Source organism: Anticarsia gemmatalis, chromosome 19, assembly GCF_050436995.1.
Source record: "Anticarsia gemmatalis isolate Benzon Research Colony breed Stoneville strain chromosome 19, ilAntGemm2 primary, whole genome shotgun sequence".
In the NCBI taxonomy this organism is placed as follows: domain Eukaryota; kingdom Metazoa; phylum Arthropoda; class Insecta; order Lepidoptera; family Erebidae; genus Anticarsia; species Anticarsia gemmatalis.
Window position 1 is genome coordinate 9239663 of NC_134763.1, and position 13308 is coordinate 9252970.

Genomic DNA, 13308 nt, shown 5'->3' on the forward strand with positions numbered 1-13308 from the left:
TTTAAGTATGAAAAACGTAGTCTACGACGCTAATTAATGGCCATAGAACACACAAAAGAGCACTGTTACTTGACCTACGACAATATCCAGCTTAAAAAAGATCCAAGTTTTACACAAGACGATTTTCTTTAAAGTCTGAGTTTATGATATACGTCGGCATAAACTAGCACCGCGGGAATTGTTTCGTTTAAGATCTTTTACAAGTAAAGCTGAACTCGTTTCCCGGCACATCTATCATACACTTGGGTGTGAGTTCTTTAACTTTACTCATACAGGTAAGTAAAAGAAAACCAGGGCTGGCTGAACGAAGCAAAGGTGTGTTCTTTGAAGATCACTAATCGAAAACGTGTATTCATTTTTATCATCAGCTAGATAAGAGGGGCAGACCCTTACATTATTATGGTATTTTATACCTGTTATTCTATTTCTTAAGATGCAAGTTAAAAATATAAATATGTCTAGGCAAGTATTAAGTGATCAATAATATCCATCTGGTCATTTAAGTTTCATAAAGCTACAAGAAAAGATGATCTCAAATGTCGTAAGCTGATGCCTAATACGGCAGACCACAGTGAATGAATCAGCGTCACCCCTCCTCGCGACCTTGCGGTCACCCCACCGGCGCGGGCGCATCAATTACTTACGGACATCGGACACGGCCGAGATGTTGGTGTCCGTTTCAATCTCGTATTGCAAAATGGCTACAAATGAATCAATCAATTGTGGAAATATAGACAAGACATATTATTATAGTACTCTCGACACTCTCCGATCAGAAAATGAGAGAGTAAGTTAAAAAGTTAATAAGTAGCTATAATTTTAGGCCAGCCTATTGCCATTACCTGGCCAAAAATTTGAGCTATCATTGTAGTAAATAAAGTCTACATCTCTCTCTCTCTATATACGCCAGAAAACTGGGTTGTTGAGGTTCGATAGGCAGTCATTCCATGTAAAATATTTATATTCAGCTTCAACCGATGAGACTGGAAACCGACTCGAACATGGTTGGAAGAAAGGCCACGCTCACTACGCTGATGATGATGATAGCTAATTACGTCTTTAAACATAGAAGAGAGTAGTGTGTTCAAAAATCAGCATCGCAGCTCAAAAAGCGATGTTAAGCTGCGATTTGCGATTTTGAAAGGTGCCAATACCTGTTAAATTTAGTAGTATAAAGTCCTGTTATTAGACACTTGTTTACGTGTTTCTAAACAACGGGAAAACGATGCAACCGACGCTCGTTACTCATCAATTGTTATGTCTGTTTACTACGTCTCGTTTTGATATGCAACTCCGTACAGTTCGTACGGCTAAGCTATGTGTGGCATTTCCTGGACACCCACGTAACGGCTCCGTTTATTGAGGGGTTCAGAAGTACGGTTTATTAGCGCATATTCTTGGATATGACATTCATAAACATCAAAGTAGGTTCGTAAAATCATGATCGAGGATACTGATCATGTTAAAGCATTAAAACGGAGGAATTAGAATCATTTTGGTATTTATTACGTTAAATGTAAAGTATTTATTACTTAAAAAACTAAAATAACGATTGAATAGACTTAAGAACAGATAATCAACTTATCTGAGTAAAAAAGATGACCTAATTATTACGCCAATAAATCAAGACAATGAAGAAATATAGCTTGATTTACACTTCCAATACCTACTAGATACTTTATTATACCCATCAAGAAAATATCATACGATCATTTATTTCCAAGTAAGTTCAACCAGCCAGTACTCATTTAACCATTAACGTATTCCGCAAAAAGCCTAATAAATTCCTCACGAGAAAAAAAGTCTTCCCAATTTTTTCCTTATTTTCTGTACACTCGTCGTTTCATCAAAATATGGTAATACGTTACAATTGCGGCGTACACTACGTAAGTTCATGTATGTATGTTTGTATGTTTAGTCCATATCTCAGTGTTCCGCATTACACTGTACATTTGCATAACTCGTGTTTGCACATTATATGACTCACGCTGCCTTTAGGAAAACTCTACGAATGTACTACTTACTGGAAGATGTTTAGTTGATAATATTAGAACTTTAGTTAGTGGCTTTCTTGAGGGGTTTTTCGATATTTGTGAGGTTAGGAAATAAACAGATTGAGTGGCCTTAGGAGTAGAAAGAATAAGAAGTTGGTCATCATAAAATTCTCCGTAACAGACTACAGCTAAATGTGGAAAACATCGTATTTGTACCCACTGTTTACGAATTTAAACGCGCGTATAATTTAACAGCAGATAAAATCTAATAGCCCGATACTTCAACACGATACAACGCTCACGTGTACATTATTCGCAACACAATCTAAAAGAAATGCTCAATTTATGAGTAACTGTTGATTACGGTACCCAATCTCGCACAAAAAATCGTCAAAGCGTCCCACATGCGCACTAACGATACAACCAACTAGTTAATTACTCTCTGGTATGTGTGTCCCGGCAGCTGCGCTCACAATACTTACATAAGAACATAACTCATTAATTAATACGCCATTCGGATTTTATTTTCTACACACTACGCGCAAATACTTACGTAACCTATTAACTCTTATTTTTATTACATTTTATTATGCCACTTCGTGAATAGGAGCGAAAAAGTTTTATCTCGAAAATCTTTATGCGAAACAAGGCTGAATTCTATACCTTTGCCTAACAAAGACTTTCAGACGATAATAAATAATAATCTTTTTGAAGATGGGTATAAGCGCGGTAAGCATCGTATTCAGTCTGAAGAACATTTTAGATAATAGTTTCTTTAAGAGTCGGCCATTATATTGGATAAGCGAAGGGTTCCAAATTAGATTTGGAGAGAGATAAAGACGCCCTGAAAATTTCTAAGCCCCGCATGAGCGTGAAAACTAGTTTTCCTTCCAAATTACGTAAGTAGCTGGCTTTGATATGTCAGCTAGGGGCAACTTACGTAATAAAGCTAAGCACATACATAACAACAGAATAATAAACACGACAAGTTCTTAAAACTCTATCTACCTACGTAAATAATATTCTTAAGGTTAAATATGTTATACTTTTTCGATAATTGGCAACACCCATAGTAACTATAACTACACAAAGGATTTAAATCTATTTTAACGTTCAATACTTCCTATTTTTTTCATTCTCCTCGTGACCCTAGTTCACGTTCGTGAAACAATTCCGCGTGCAAGACACGAACTCGGAGTAGTAAGTGATTAAACCAGTACTTATAAATAAATAAAACTACTATACTTAGAAATACATGGTTCTATCTGCTAGAGTTAATTGTAGCTTTTGAAATTATTTTAACAACCAGTTTACACCTCGTTTCCAAATGTGAAGTCATGATTTCGGGTCAATGTGCTAATCAATACATCACTACGTTTTTGGGAGTACATCGAGTATAGTAATAGGATTAAGCATGAATGTTAACCTCACTGCCCACCAGTCTCTACTCGTAACAGTGAGTAAGATCTAAAGTCACATTTTAGATAAAATCAAATAAAATTAGGGAAAGAATATCAGTTCTCTTTCTTTAAAAATTGACGATAACGACGTGATAGCTGGTTTAATAATGACAAGAACTCTTTTTGTTTCTTTTAAAGACAACTCCCGCACTTAGAATTGCTGTTGTGTCGCGGGGAGTTTTACAAACATACAATCAACGGACACAAAGTACAACCAGCCCCGAAACAACTATTTGTGGATCGCACAAATTATTTGTTGCTAGTGGGAATCGAACGCACGACCTCCCGTCACAGCGGTAGTGGCGTGGTGACCAACACGTTCAATAATGTTTTCTTTGTATTCTCTTCCAATATTCTCAATGTTATTCTATTCGTATATTAATGGTTTATATTTAAAGATGAGCAATACATTACTTTGTTATAATAAGAGTGGAATTAAACATCGACTCCTACGCACTAGACTACATTACCGTTGAGATCGTATCAACAACTCCTTATAAGGTGTTGTAGATATCAACCGATAATCGTATAATGACAACAACTGGCTCTTAACTTAATAAATGCAGTACATTGTTATTTTATCCCACTCGTAAGTAAAACAGACGCATGTTAACCGTAGAAGCTAAAGGACTATATTTTAATAATCAGATAACTATTTTGACTGATGATGTATAAAGAGTCCATCTGGAAAATCTGTCATTTGTCCCCGCAACGGTTGGTTTAATTAACAACTTAATACAAGAAAACCAGACAAAATAATAGAGAACGTCTTTATTAAGAAGACCGATCTTTTTACAATTAGTATTGTGACATCACAGTCACAATCGAAAGAAAGGACCTTGTAATGTGCGATAACAAATTTGCTCGAATTAAGACGTTTGTTTATTAATTAAGCACGTGTTGGTTAGGACTAGAAGGCAGAAGGAACTTCAAGAACCTTGTTAACATGGTTATCGTGTTTCGTGAGACTCATAAGGTCCTGCCATGTAAGGATTATCACTGGCATGAAAACTATTATCCAAAAAAGAAAACACTTTCTTACCTGGGCTTTGAAAACCAAAATTCTCTTATACGTATTTCAAAACAAACATCAGCTAATATTTATACCTATTACAGTGTTGTGTTTAGGGAGCGATCGTGTATAAATCACGTAAGAGACTGTCCCCTGGGTAAAGGTAAACGTGAAGTTTCGCGACAACTTCCAACCTGGTTCGCGAATTCTCTCTAAGGTATTACGAGCAATGTTTATTTACTTGTCGAAGACGTATGGAGTAGGGTTCAAAAAAATTTCATTTTAAGTAAAACTGTTTTGTAATAAAATGAAACGTGTGCTCTAAAAATGGTTGTAAATTGCAAATAATGCTAGATTGTGCATTAAACATTCATAAAATCACGCCTTTTCCCATAGGGGTAAGCAAAACACCAGAGTGACTACTTGGAACGATCCTTACAAACTTCCCTTGCTTCATTCACATCCATACATCTTGTCATACAGGACCTTAACATTTTGCTTCAAATAAAATATCTGCGAATGTTCCCATTCTCAAGGAACGCGGAAATATGTTAAAATACTAAGAAAAAACAGCTCAAAAGAACGCACGTAGCAACTGAACGAATGTTTATCTTATTATGAATTTATAAATAACGCATTAAACAAATACCTACTATGTTTCTACACTTAATTATTGTAATTAGACAAGTTCAGGTCTGATAACATATCGACCGAAGTTTTATAAAAAAACGCGATATACGGAATTAGAACAAAAAAAAGAGTATTGAAAGAGATCAATTGAATGACTTACGTAATTGTTTATTACATATTTCCTCAGGGAGTGATATTAATAGTAATTGAATATTTTTGCCTAAGTATTTGTCGTTTCACACCAACATCAAAGGGCTTCCAAAGACCTATTCCTATTCTTACATTCAAGGTACCTATGATAATCATCCACGAATGTTGCCAGTGTCGAAATTACGTAGGTACCGACCTAACAGAAAGAGTGTAGGAATAAAAATTCAATTGAATAATACCGTCGGCCTTGTGTTAAAAACGTTATCAAAGTGTGACAATTTGAATCAACGGCATCCTTAGCACGACACCCACATGCCAATCGTTGGTATATGTTCGTATCGGGAGTGTTTCCTAGTGTAGTAACTATGAGTGAATTGATAGCGTCATTTCGATGTTTCTGTTGCGACTATTATGATGCGATTGCTTTGCTGGTGTAATATAATGATGGACTAATAAAATGTGTCATGTAACAAACCTCAAAAAATGACAAAATTACATAGAAAGCATAAAATTTCGGTTTTGCTTAAAATTTTGTTACTTCATTCATACATTGACTTAAAAGATGTTAAGTATAGGTACCTATCTGGGTATCTAGTTATCTCTATCAAAGATACTTTAGGAGGAAATGATATATTTTCTCATTAGGACAATAGCACTGAAAAATAATAGATTTTTTCTATTACACTCAGTAACAGTATTCAGTCTAATCCTAGCATTGTTATTCCTTATGAATACTGTACTACATAATTGTTACTGAGTTATAAATTATTGTTTTAATATAATTTAAGAAGTGAAAGAGTTAATTTCTAAACTAGAAAACTAGTCAAATGACTCCCAAGTGCGGTATCTAAGAACTTCATAACTAAGAATAAGACTCTAATCAGAATTCAACATGAATAGTTACTTGTAAAGAGGTTGCATCTAGGAACTTATCTCACATAAATAAAAGTGATTCAACCCTTCAATACTTTCTATTGAATTGATACCTATGTCTTGCTTTGGAAGTAATTTGTACACATTGATAATTAAATAAACATATAATGACCGCGTATGATACTGCCTGATTTTGATTTGCCTTCTTATGAAGTAGTAAATAATACATACAGTGCAAATAATTATACCAAGGTTATTCAATATGAAATAGGATTGGTAACAAACTGAAATGTCTTCTCCTATATAAGTAACATGCTAACACTATCCCTAGATTTTTTGAACATTATTCTAGTCTGAAAATGTATATATATCTATATGAGCCTAGTTTACCATACTTGAATATTTTTGTAGCATTAAATTTACTCCATATTCAATAACATAATAATACAGGAAAGCATCTAAAAGACATTAAAACAAATTAATTAGACAACAACAGTCTACAATCATTAAATAAATACTATGTAATTGTTATCTTATCTCAAACACATAATCCTATACAAATAATTTAATTAGTAACTAAAACAAATAGTCATGTTATTGTCAATATTTACCTACTCATTTTGTTAAACTAATTAAAAGGTAGTTAACTAACTACTATTATGAAAATTACATAATAATATGTGTATTGATAAATTACTTCACTGAGTACTAATATTTTTGTATCAATATTATATGTATATGAAGTTGATACTTTCACAGTAGTTGATATATAGATAAAGACTTTTTGATTGATGATGATGATAAGAATTAAAAATAATGATAGCTGCTTGTTTATAAGATTGAGTCAAAATCCAGTTAGATTGTTAATTCAAGTATTAAAGTATACAATATAGACCTTTAATGCTATTTATTTGTTATCTACTGCAGACAGTCGTGAGATTATTATTTATTTATGTACCACAACAACAAAAACTAGAGATAACTAGATCACAGTTGAATACAGTCTCTACATGTGACTACCAACTACAAAAGTTGACAGTTACTCAGTTACTCTACCCAAACATGTGTTACCAACTTACAACGAGAGTAAAACATCGTTGCAAAAGTGTAAACAACTGCAAAGTACAAACCAATCAGTACGACAGAAATGTTTAAAGTATGACGATAAGCCGGCGAGCCGATTACAAGCGACGCCCCACAAAACATCGTTATAAACATAATAATACTACAGACACGCCAAATGTAACACCAATGCATGCTAATCGTGATCTTTGACGGAATGTGAAACTCGAAACTTAACATAAACAATACACTTTTTTAACATTTACGATCGTAATAATACCTGGGAATACAGTTGGAAGGCGTCCTGTCCACTTCCCAGGCCGCAAAAAGTTTCATGGGAACAGGTTTCGATGTATTAGTCATCTTTTCCGATTTATTTTTCTCGGTCATCTTATACAGCACCGAACAACCGTTTCACAGCACAACACTAGTTATATTACCATAAGCATTGTTATTTGATCACTAAACACGACACTGTATACATTTTTGGAACACGGTTCATACACGAAGCCGATGCCGACGCAATCACAACAATACTCAGTAAATTTTATAGTACGGTCGACTGGTGAATCGCAGCGAGCCAACCGAGGGCGTTCGATACGATACGTTTGACAGCCAGCTGCCTAGTGTTTCCACACCCAATCCAAATTCTACACTAATTTAAAAATTAATTCAGAGGACAATCATTTCAAATTAGAAAGAAAATTATTTTGTACTTTACGAAACTACGGATAAAATAAATATATTAATACTTTATGGAAATGCAATTTTTCTGTCAAAAAATAAAGTATCATAAAATAGCTGACGTCCAAATAAATATTCACATATTTATAATGTGTAAATTAATCACGATTAGTGATTTTAAATACCTTCTATTTAAATCCAATTATAATATAATTGAAGCATGTACGAATGTTCAGATGTTGTTTTAATATCTCCTTACAGAACTGGTAACGGTAAACACTACATACTTTATTGATAAAATTGTTTTTTATTTGTCGGTTATTAAACATTTTTAAGAAATAAGCCTTAATAAACTGCTATTCCGTAGTTTAAGGGGGAATTAATTCTATTGGTCACACTGATTTGTTACTTGCTGTCACTACTAGATGTCACTTTATGAACGCGTTCAAAGGAATAAAATTTTACTGTGTTCAATTTTATTCATTTACGGATCAATCGTCAAGATTTAATTTGCGTTATTTTTATGTAATTAATGATTTAATAATAATCAAAATAATCTACTGAATACAGTTTTTCTCTCTCTCGCCTAAACTAAATTTGATGTATTTGTAAAATTAAGTGTAATCTGTACAATAAAAAGTAATATCTGGGTAATCAATTCAACGCTTATGGAGCTATATAAACTTAATATTTTTGATGAATCTCTAGACTAACTGATGATGTGAAAGGATTAAAAAACCTCTGAATCTATTCATAATATTTATTTGTATTGTCCCTACCGTACGAGTTATTTTTTTTACTTTGGCGTTACTTTACGTTAAGGTTTATGGATGTTTTTGGAAGGACTTATTAAAAACAATTTGGACAAGTAAACGAAAAAATATTTTATTTATAATAAAAATAACAAAGACAGAATTATATATAAAAACCAATACCACTAAAATTATACTTGCACTTATGCATAACTGTAAATCCTTACGATCTAACAATATCAAATATTTTAAATTAAATAAAAAAAGGGATATAATTCGTATGTATATAGATAATCATGCACAATTTCGATATTTACCTAATACCCAAGATCTTATAAAATGCTTAAAATTAATTATCAGACTAGATTAGGGATAGAAGCTTAACGACTATTTAAAAATGAAATACAGCGACTTTTGTATAAAAATGCAAAAATCTTAAGAAAGAAATGCACTACTCATTCATGTCCACAAATCGATACACACAGTTTAGATAATAAGGCTATGTTGTTTCTCCTTTGAGATAAACACCTACATAATATTTGCGCACAAACTTACAAAATGCAAGCTTATATTTTTATAATGGAATAGGGATTTTACAATTTACAAAATGGAATGCTTTAGATGAACACAACTAATAATACCAACTGCAAATAATAAGGCGATAATTCTAATCAGACAACATTATTTTTCCCCGAAGAGGTGTTATTTTTTTAATATGGCAAGATTTTCTTTATACAAATTATTGTAGCACTATAATAGGGTACCTATGTGTAGCATTTGTTCCGGCGGGTTTACTTGGCGACTTCTGGCGGACAGTCGGGCTGTGATGAAGGATGGGCAGCGCGGAACGCAGGGTGGTTTTCCAACTCGCGATCGATACGCAGAATGATGGGGAAGGGACGCAGGTCAACATGGAATCTGAAAATAAAAATATAATCGTTTACTTAGGCACTTGTCCCACCAACAGCGAGTAAACGATTAACTATCGACTATTTTCTCGCTCAAGAAACGTACAATAGATATAACATTCCGTGTAAATAAAAGAGATGCATATACTAATAGTTGATGACACTGCCGCTTTACTAGTTTTGTTGCTAAGCGACAAGCTGTCAAAAATGGACTCGCCCAACGATTAGAACCACGGAATAATAAAAATTACTGGAAGAATCACTAAGAAAAATATATCAAATAAATTTATACTTTACTGCTCGTTAATAGAGTTTTGTTTAGTTTTAATGTCTGTTCGAAAAACAGTCTCGAGCGAGACTTACTTTTAAGAGCCTTTGTCCCTCTTTAACAGTTGCCACTGTATAATGTTTGTAACTTATGGTGGTAATTTTAAGATTATTACTGAATTTAAATTCGGTAATTGTTGTTTCATTAAACAGAATTTTGGTATAAAAACAATCAAAAGTAGTTTTATACATTATTTATTACTCTTGATGCACACTAAGGATAGTTTGTATCTTGAAAATGTTATAATTCTTAGTGATCCTTCCAGTTAGTACTAATTCTTCCATGATTAGAACACACGCCGAGAGAGCAACCAGCTGTCATTAAACAACTACGCACTCGTTACTCGTTCATCGTCGGCGGTGGGACAAGTGCCTAACTAGGTACCAGATAAAATTGTTGCAACTTATATGGATAAACTATCCTAGCATGAATCCCAGTTCTTCCGTGCTATCTCTGGGGTCCACTTATACAAACATACAGAACAAATATCCAGTCCCATCACAACTACTTCTACCAAGTAGGACTTAAAAGCATCACCTCCTGACACAGCAGTAGCATCTTGGCTACCACATTTACTAGAGCTCTTAAAGATGATCACGAACTTCTTACTAGCAAATAAATATCAAGCCCTCTATTTACCTTCTAGCATTAAACACTTGAGGAACAAGGCAGCAGTCAGCCAGCGTGATCTCATCTCCCACGCAGTACTTGCCAGCCGAAGCCGACAACAATTTCTCCACAGCCCGGAAACCTCGCGTGATCCAGTGCTGGGCCCATTCCTTCTTCTTCTCTTCACCCACGTAGATCAGGACTATCAGGTTTTGCAGGGGCTGGATACCGGAGGAAATCACCTGAAAAAACAAACAAGTATATTGTGATGTATTACAAGATATCATGATGGGAGTTGGGGAAGTATGAATGGTAAAATTAAATTTTGATTTTAGCATGTAGTTTTTGCCAGCATCCATGGCATCAAATTAAGTATGAAAAAAAGCAACTGCAATTAATTTAAAATCTACATAAAAAACAGAGGAAGGCCCTTGTTTTGAAATTCAACAAGTGCTCACATAAGCACATGTTGCCAACAACAAAAATAACTGGAGATATGTTTATATAATTTTATTACATAATGATAATAAGGATATGAGTACAGATAAGAGCCAGTATATAGTAGTAGTAAATAAAGCTTAAGTAAAGACGTAAGAAGTATTTACTTTACATAATCATTTGTTTTCTAGAAGTACTTCAATTAAAAAGATAAGAATGTTGAGTGAGTGAACTCAAGAAACAATATAGTTTATAGGGTTCAGCAATGTAAAAGTAATTTATTACAATACTAAAACCCTTTATTTGAATGTGTTGGTAAATAAAAAGGAATTTAAAGAGGGTAGTTCCATTTTTAGCTTAGTATGATTGTGACAACACCATCTATGCATGTTGGAGTTACCAGAAAAAGTTTCGAAACACCCTCTGTTAATTTACCTCACATATTTCGCGAACTTTGGCACGTTTGAAGCAATCCTGGGGCATCAATGGCCTTTGAGGTCTGGTCTCTTCCAAATAATGCATTATGTTCAATGATTCAACAAGTGTATGCCCATCTGAAAAATTAAGATGTTTATGGATGTTGTTAACTGCATTACTTTTTAAAGAACTTTATATCTTAGGAGAAGACAAGAAATTTACTGGTGCTAATTACAAGTAGTATTAATTTTTAACATCAAAGTGACTGAAGCAAGTTAACCACAACAGTCAAATGTGGATTGGGGACTTGGTACCCTCTGAGAACAGTTTAAAAAATTATAACGATTCTCATTGGTGTGCGTCTTAGATTTTGAACACTCAACAACTTCCATGGTAGCTAAATTAATAATAATAAATACATTTTATTAAATCCAAATTATAACATTACCTATGCAAAGAGATGGCACTTGTTCCATAGGGTTCACCTCTCTATACTCATTGCAATGTTGTTCCCCGCCTCCCTTAATGAGGCTGACAGCTTTAATATCATATGGGATCTCCTTCAAATTGAGCGCAATTCTCACACGCCAAGAACATGAGCTTCTCCAGTATGAATATAACACTGGCTGAAAATTTTATATTAAGATAAGCATTTGTCTACAGAATTAGAATTTAAAAAAAATATTTCATTCAAATTCGCAAGCAGTATTTATTAGTTATTTGTTAGATTAATAAGGCTATAGTCCACCACCCTGGCCAAGTGCGGGTTGGCAGACTTCACACACCTTCTGAGAGCATAGAGGACTCGCAGGTGTGCAGGTTTTAAGATGTTTTCCTTCACCAATAAAGCAAATGATAATGAATACTAATACGCACATGATTTCGAAAAGACAGTGGTTGTCTTGAATGTGAACCCGAGACCTCTACCTTGGCAGTCCAATTGCTAGACTTAAGTATAAAATGTAAAAGTGAGTATACAATGGAAAACAAACAACGCACCAGTTAGTTACAGATGATTATTCAAGTTAGTTTATTATTTGTTATTTTAGGAGGCAAAAATTATGAAAGAGAAACAGTCAAGCATGCTTAAAAAACCCCAAGTGACAGATTAGTGTTTTCTTAATGTGTTAGTAAAAGAAAATGGTTTGTTAGTTATACTTTTCACGATAATCATACTCATATTAATTTATTACCTTCTCAATAATTTCGTCACTCATGGTTTATAGCGCGACCTGCCTGTTGGAGCGAAGCCTCAGAAAAATGATTTATCCTGATGAAAATTTTATACTTCGCTCAGTAGTTAATAAACAAGTTAAACCAGATTTATAGTAAACCAGTAACGACTACAAATGTCTCAAGATAGACCGGTATGCAAATTGTAATAAAAATAGAGTCAATGCGATAGTAACAAGTAAACAGGCGTGCGAAAAACATACCTTAGCCATGGCGGAAATATTCCCGTTGTATTTCGTGTAGTAAGTAATTTTGACGGCTTTTATATAATCCTTTACACAATAGGTAAACTATTATATCAATGCTGATATGAATAAAACTATGTAAATAATGAGCTCCTTTATCAATGAAATAGCAATGTATCGTAAATTTATCAATCCTTGCGCTCAGTTACATGCAGACACCTTACACAGATTATAAAGCAACACACAACGAATAAGTTAAACCTGTCTAATTTTACAATTTAATAGTTAAAAATTATCTTTTATGATTGGGCTACGAAAAGTAATTTAATTGGTGATTTATAAGAATATTTATTTCTACGCGTTAGGACATTTTTATTCTTAAACGCAATTAAGTACTCAAGTATTTTTGACATAACCATTTGACACTTGGACATCGGATTTGATCGGATAATATTTTGGTTTTGCTTCGTGCACGTGAGATTATCAAATAATATATTAAAAATGGGTAAAAATAATAAAAAGGGTCCTAAGGCCAATGTGTTTAAAGTGGCTGGAGCGAAAAGCCTCAAGAAA

The 13308-nt window shown here is 33.7% G+C and overlaps 2 protein-coding genes across 6 annotated transcripts in view; both read right to left on the reverse strand.

Moving 5' to 3' along the window:
• KrT95D (phosphofurin acidic cluster sorting protein KrT95D) overlaps positions 1 to 7808 on the reverse strand; it is a 183599-nt gene extending 175791 nt beyond the window's left edge. For all 3 annotated transcript variants that reach the window (XM_076127161.1, XM_076127158.1, XM_076127157.1), the window contains exon 1: positions 7462 to 7808. In XM_076127161.1, coding sequence (XP_075983276.1) covers positions 7462 to 7571 — 110 coding nt within the window. In that variant the 5' untranslated portion in view covers positions 7572 to 7808. The remainder of the gene's footprint in view (positions 1 to 7461) is intronic.
• A 926-nt stretch (positions 7809 to 8734) lies between these two features.
• Positions 8735 to 12952, reverse strand: LOC142980937 (putative maleylacetoacetate isomerase 2). Of its 3 annotated transcripts, none has more exons than XM_076126558.1 (6): positions 12754 to 12952; positions 12194 to 12265; positions 11766 to 11943; positions 11336 to 11454; positions 10493 to 10704; positions 8735 to 9535 (listed from the first exon to the last, which is right to left on the reverse strand). In XM_076126558.1, exons 1-6 carry the CDS (start codon positions 12760 to 12762, stop codon positions 9409 to 9411), a joined length of 717 nt encoding a protein of 238 aa, XP_075982673.1. In that variant the 5' UTR covers positions 12763 to 12952; the 3' UTR covers positions 8735 to 9408. The 3 variants fall into 3 exon arrangements, with proteins under 3 accessions (XP_075982673.1, XP_075982674.1, XP_075982675.1); XM_076126559.1 differs by lacking the exon at positions 12194 to 12265 and adding an exon at positions 12511 to 12587 and having other exon boundaries at positions 12754 to 12949; XM_076126560.1 differs by lacking the exon at positions 12194 to 12265 and having other exon boundaries at positions 12754 to 12950.
• Between the last annotated feature and the right edge of the window lie 356 nt (positions 12953 to 13308).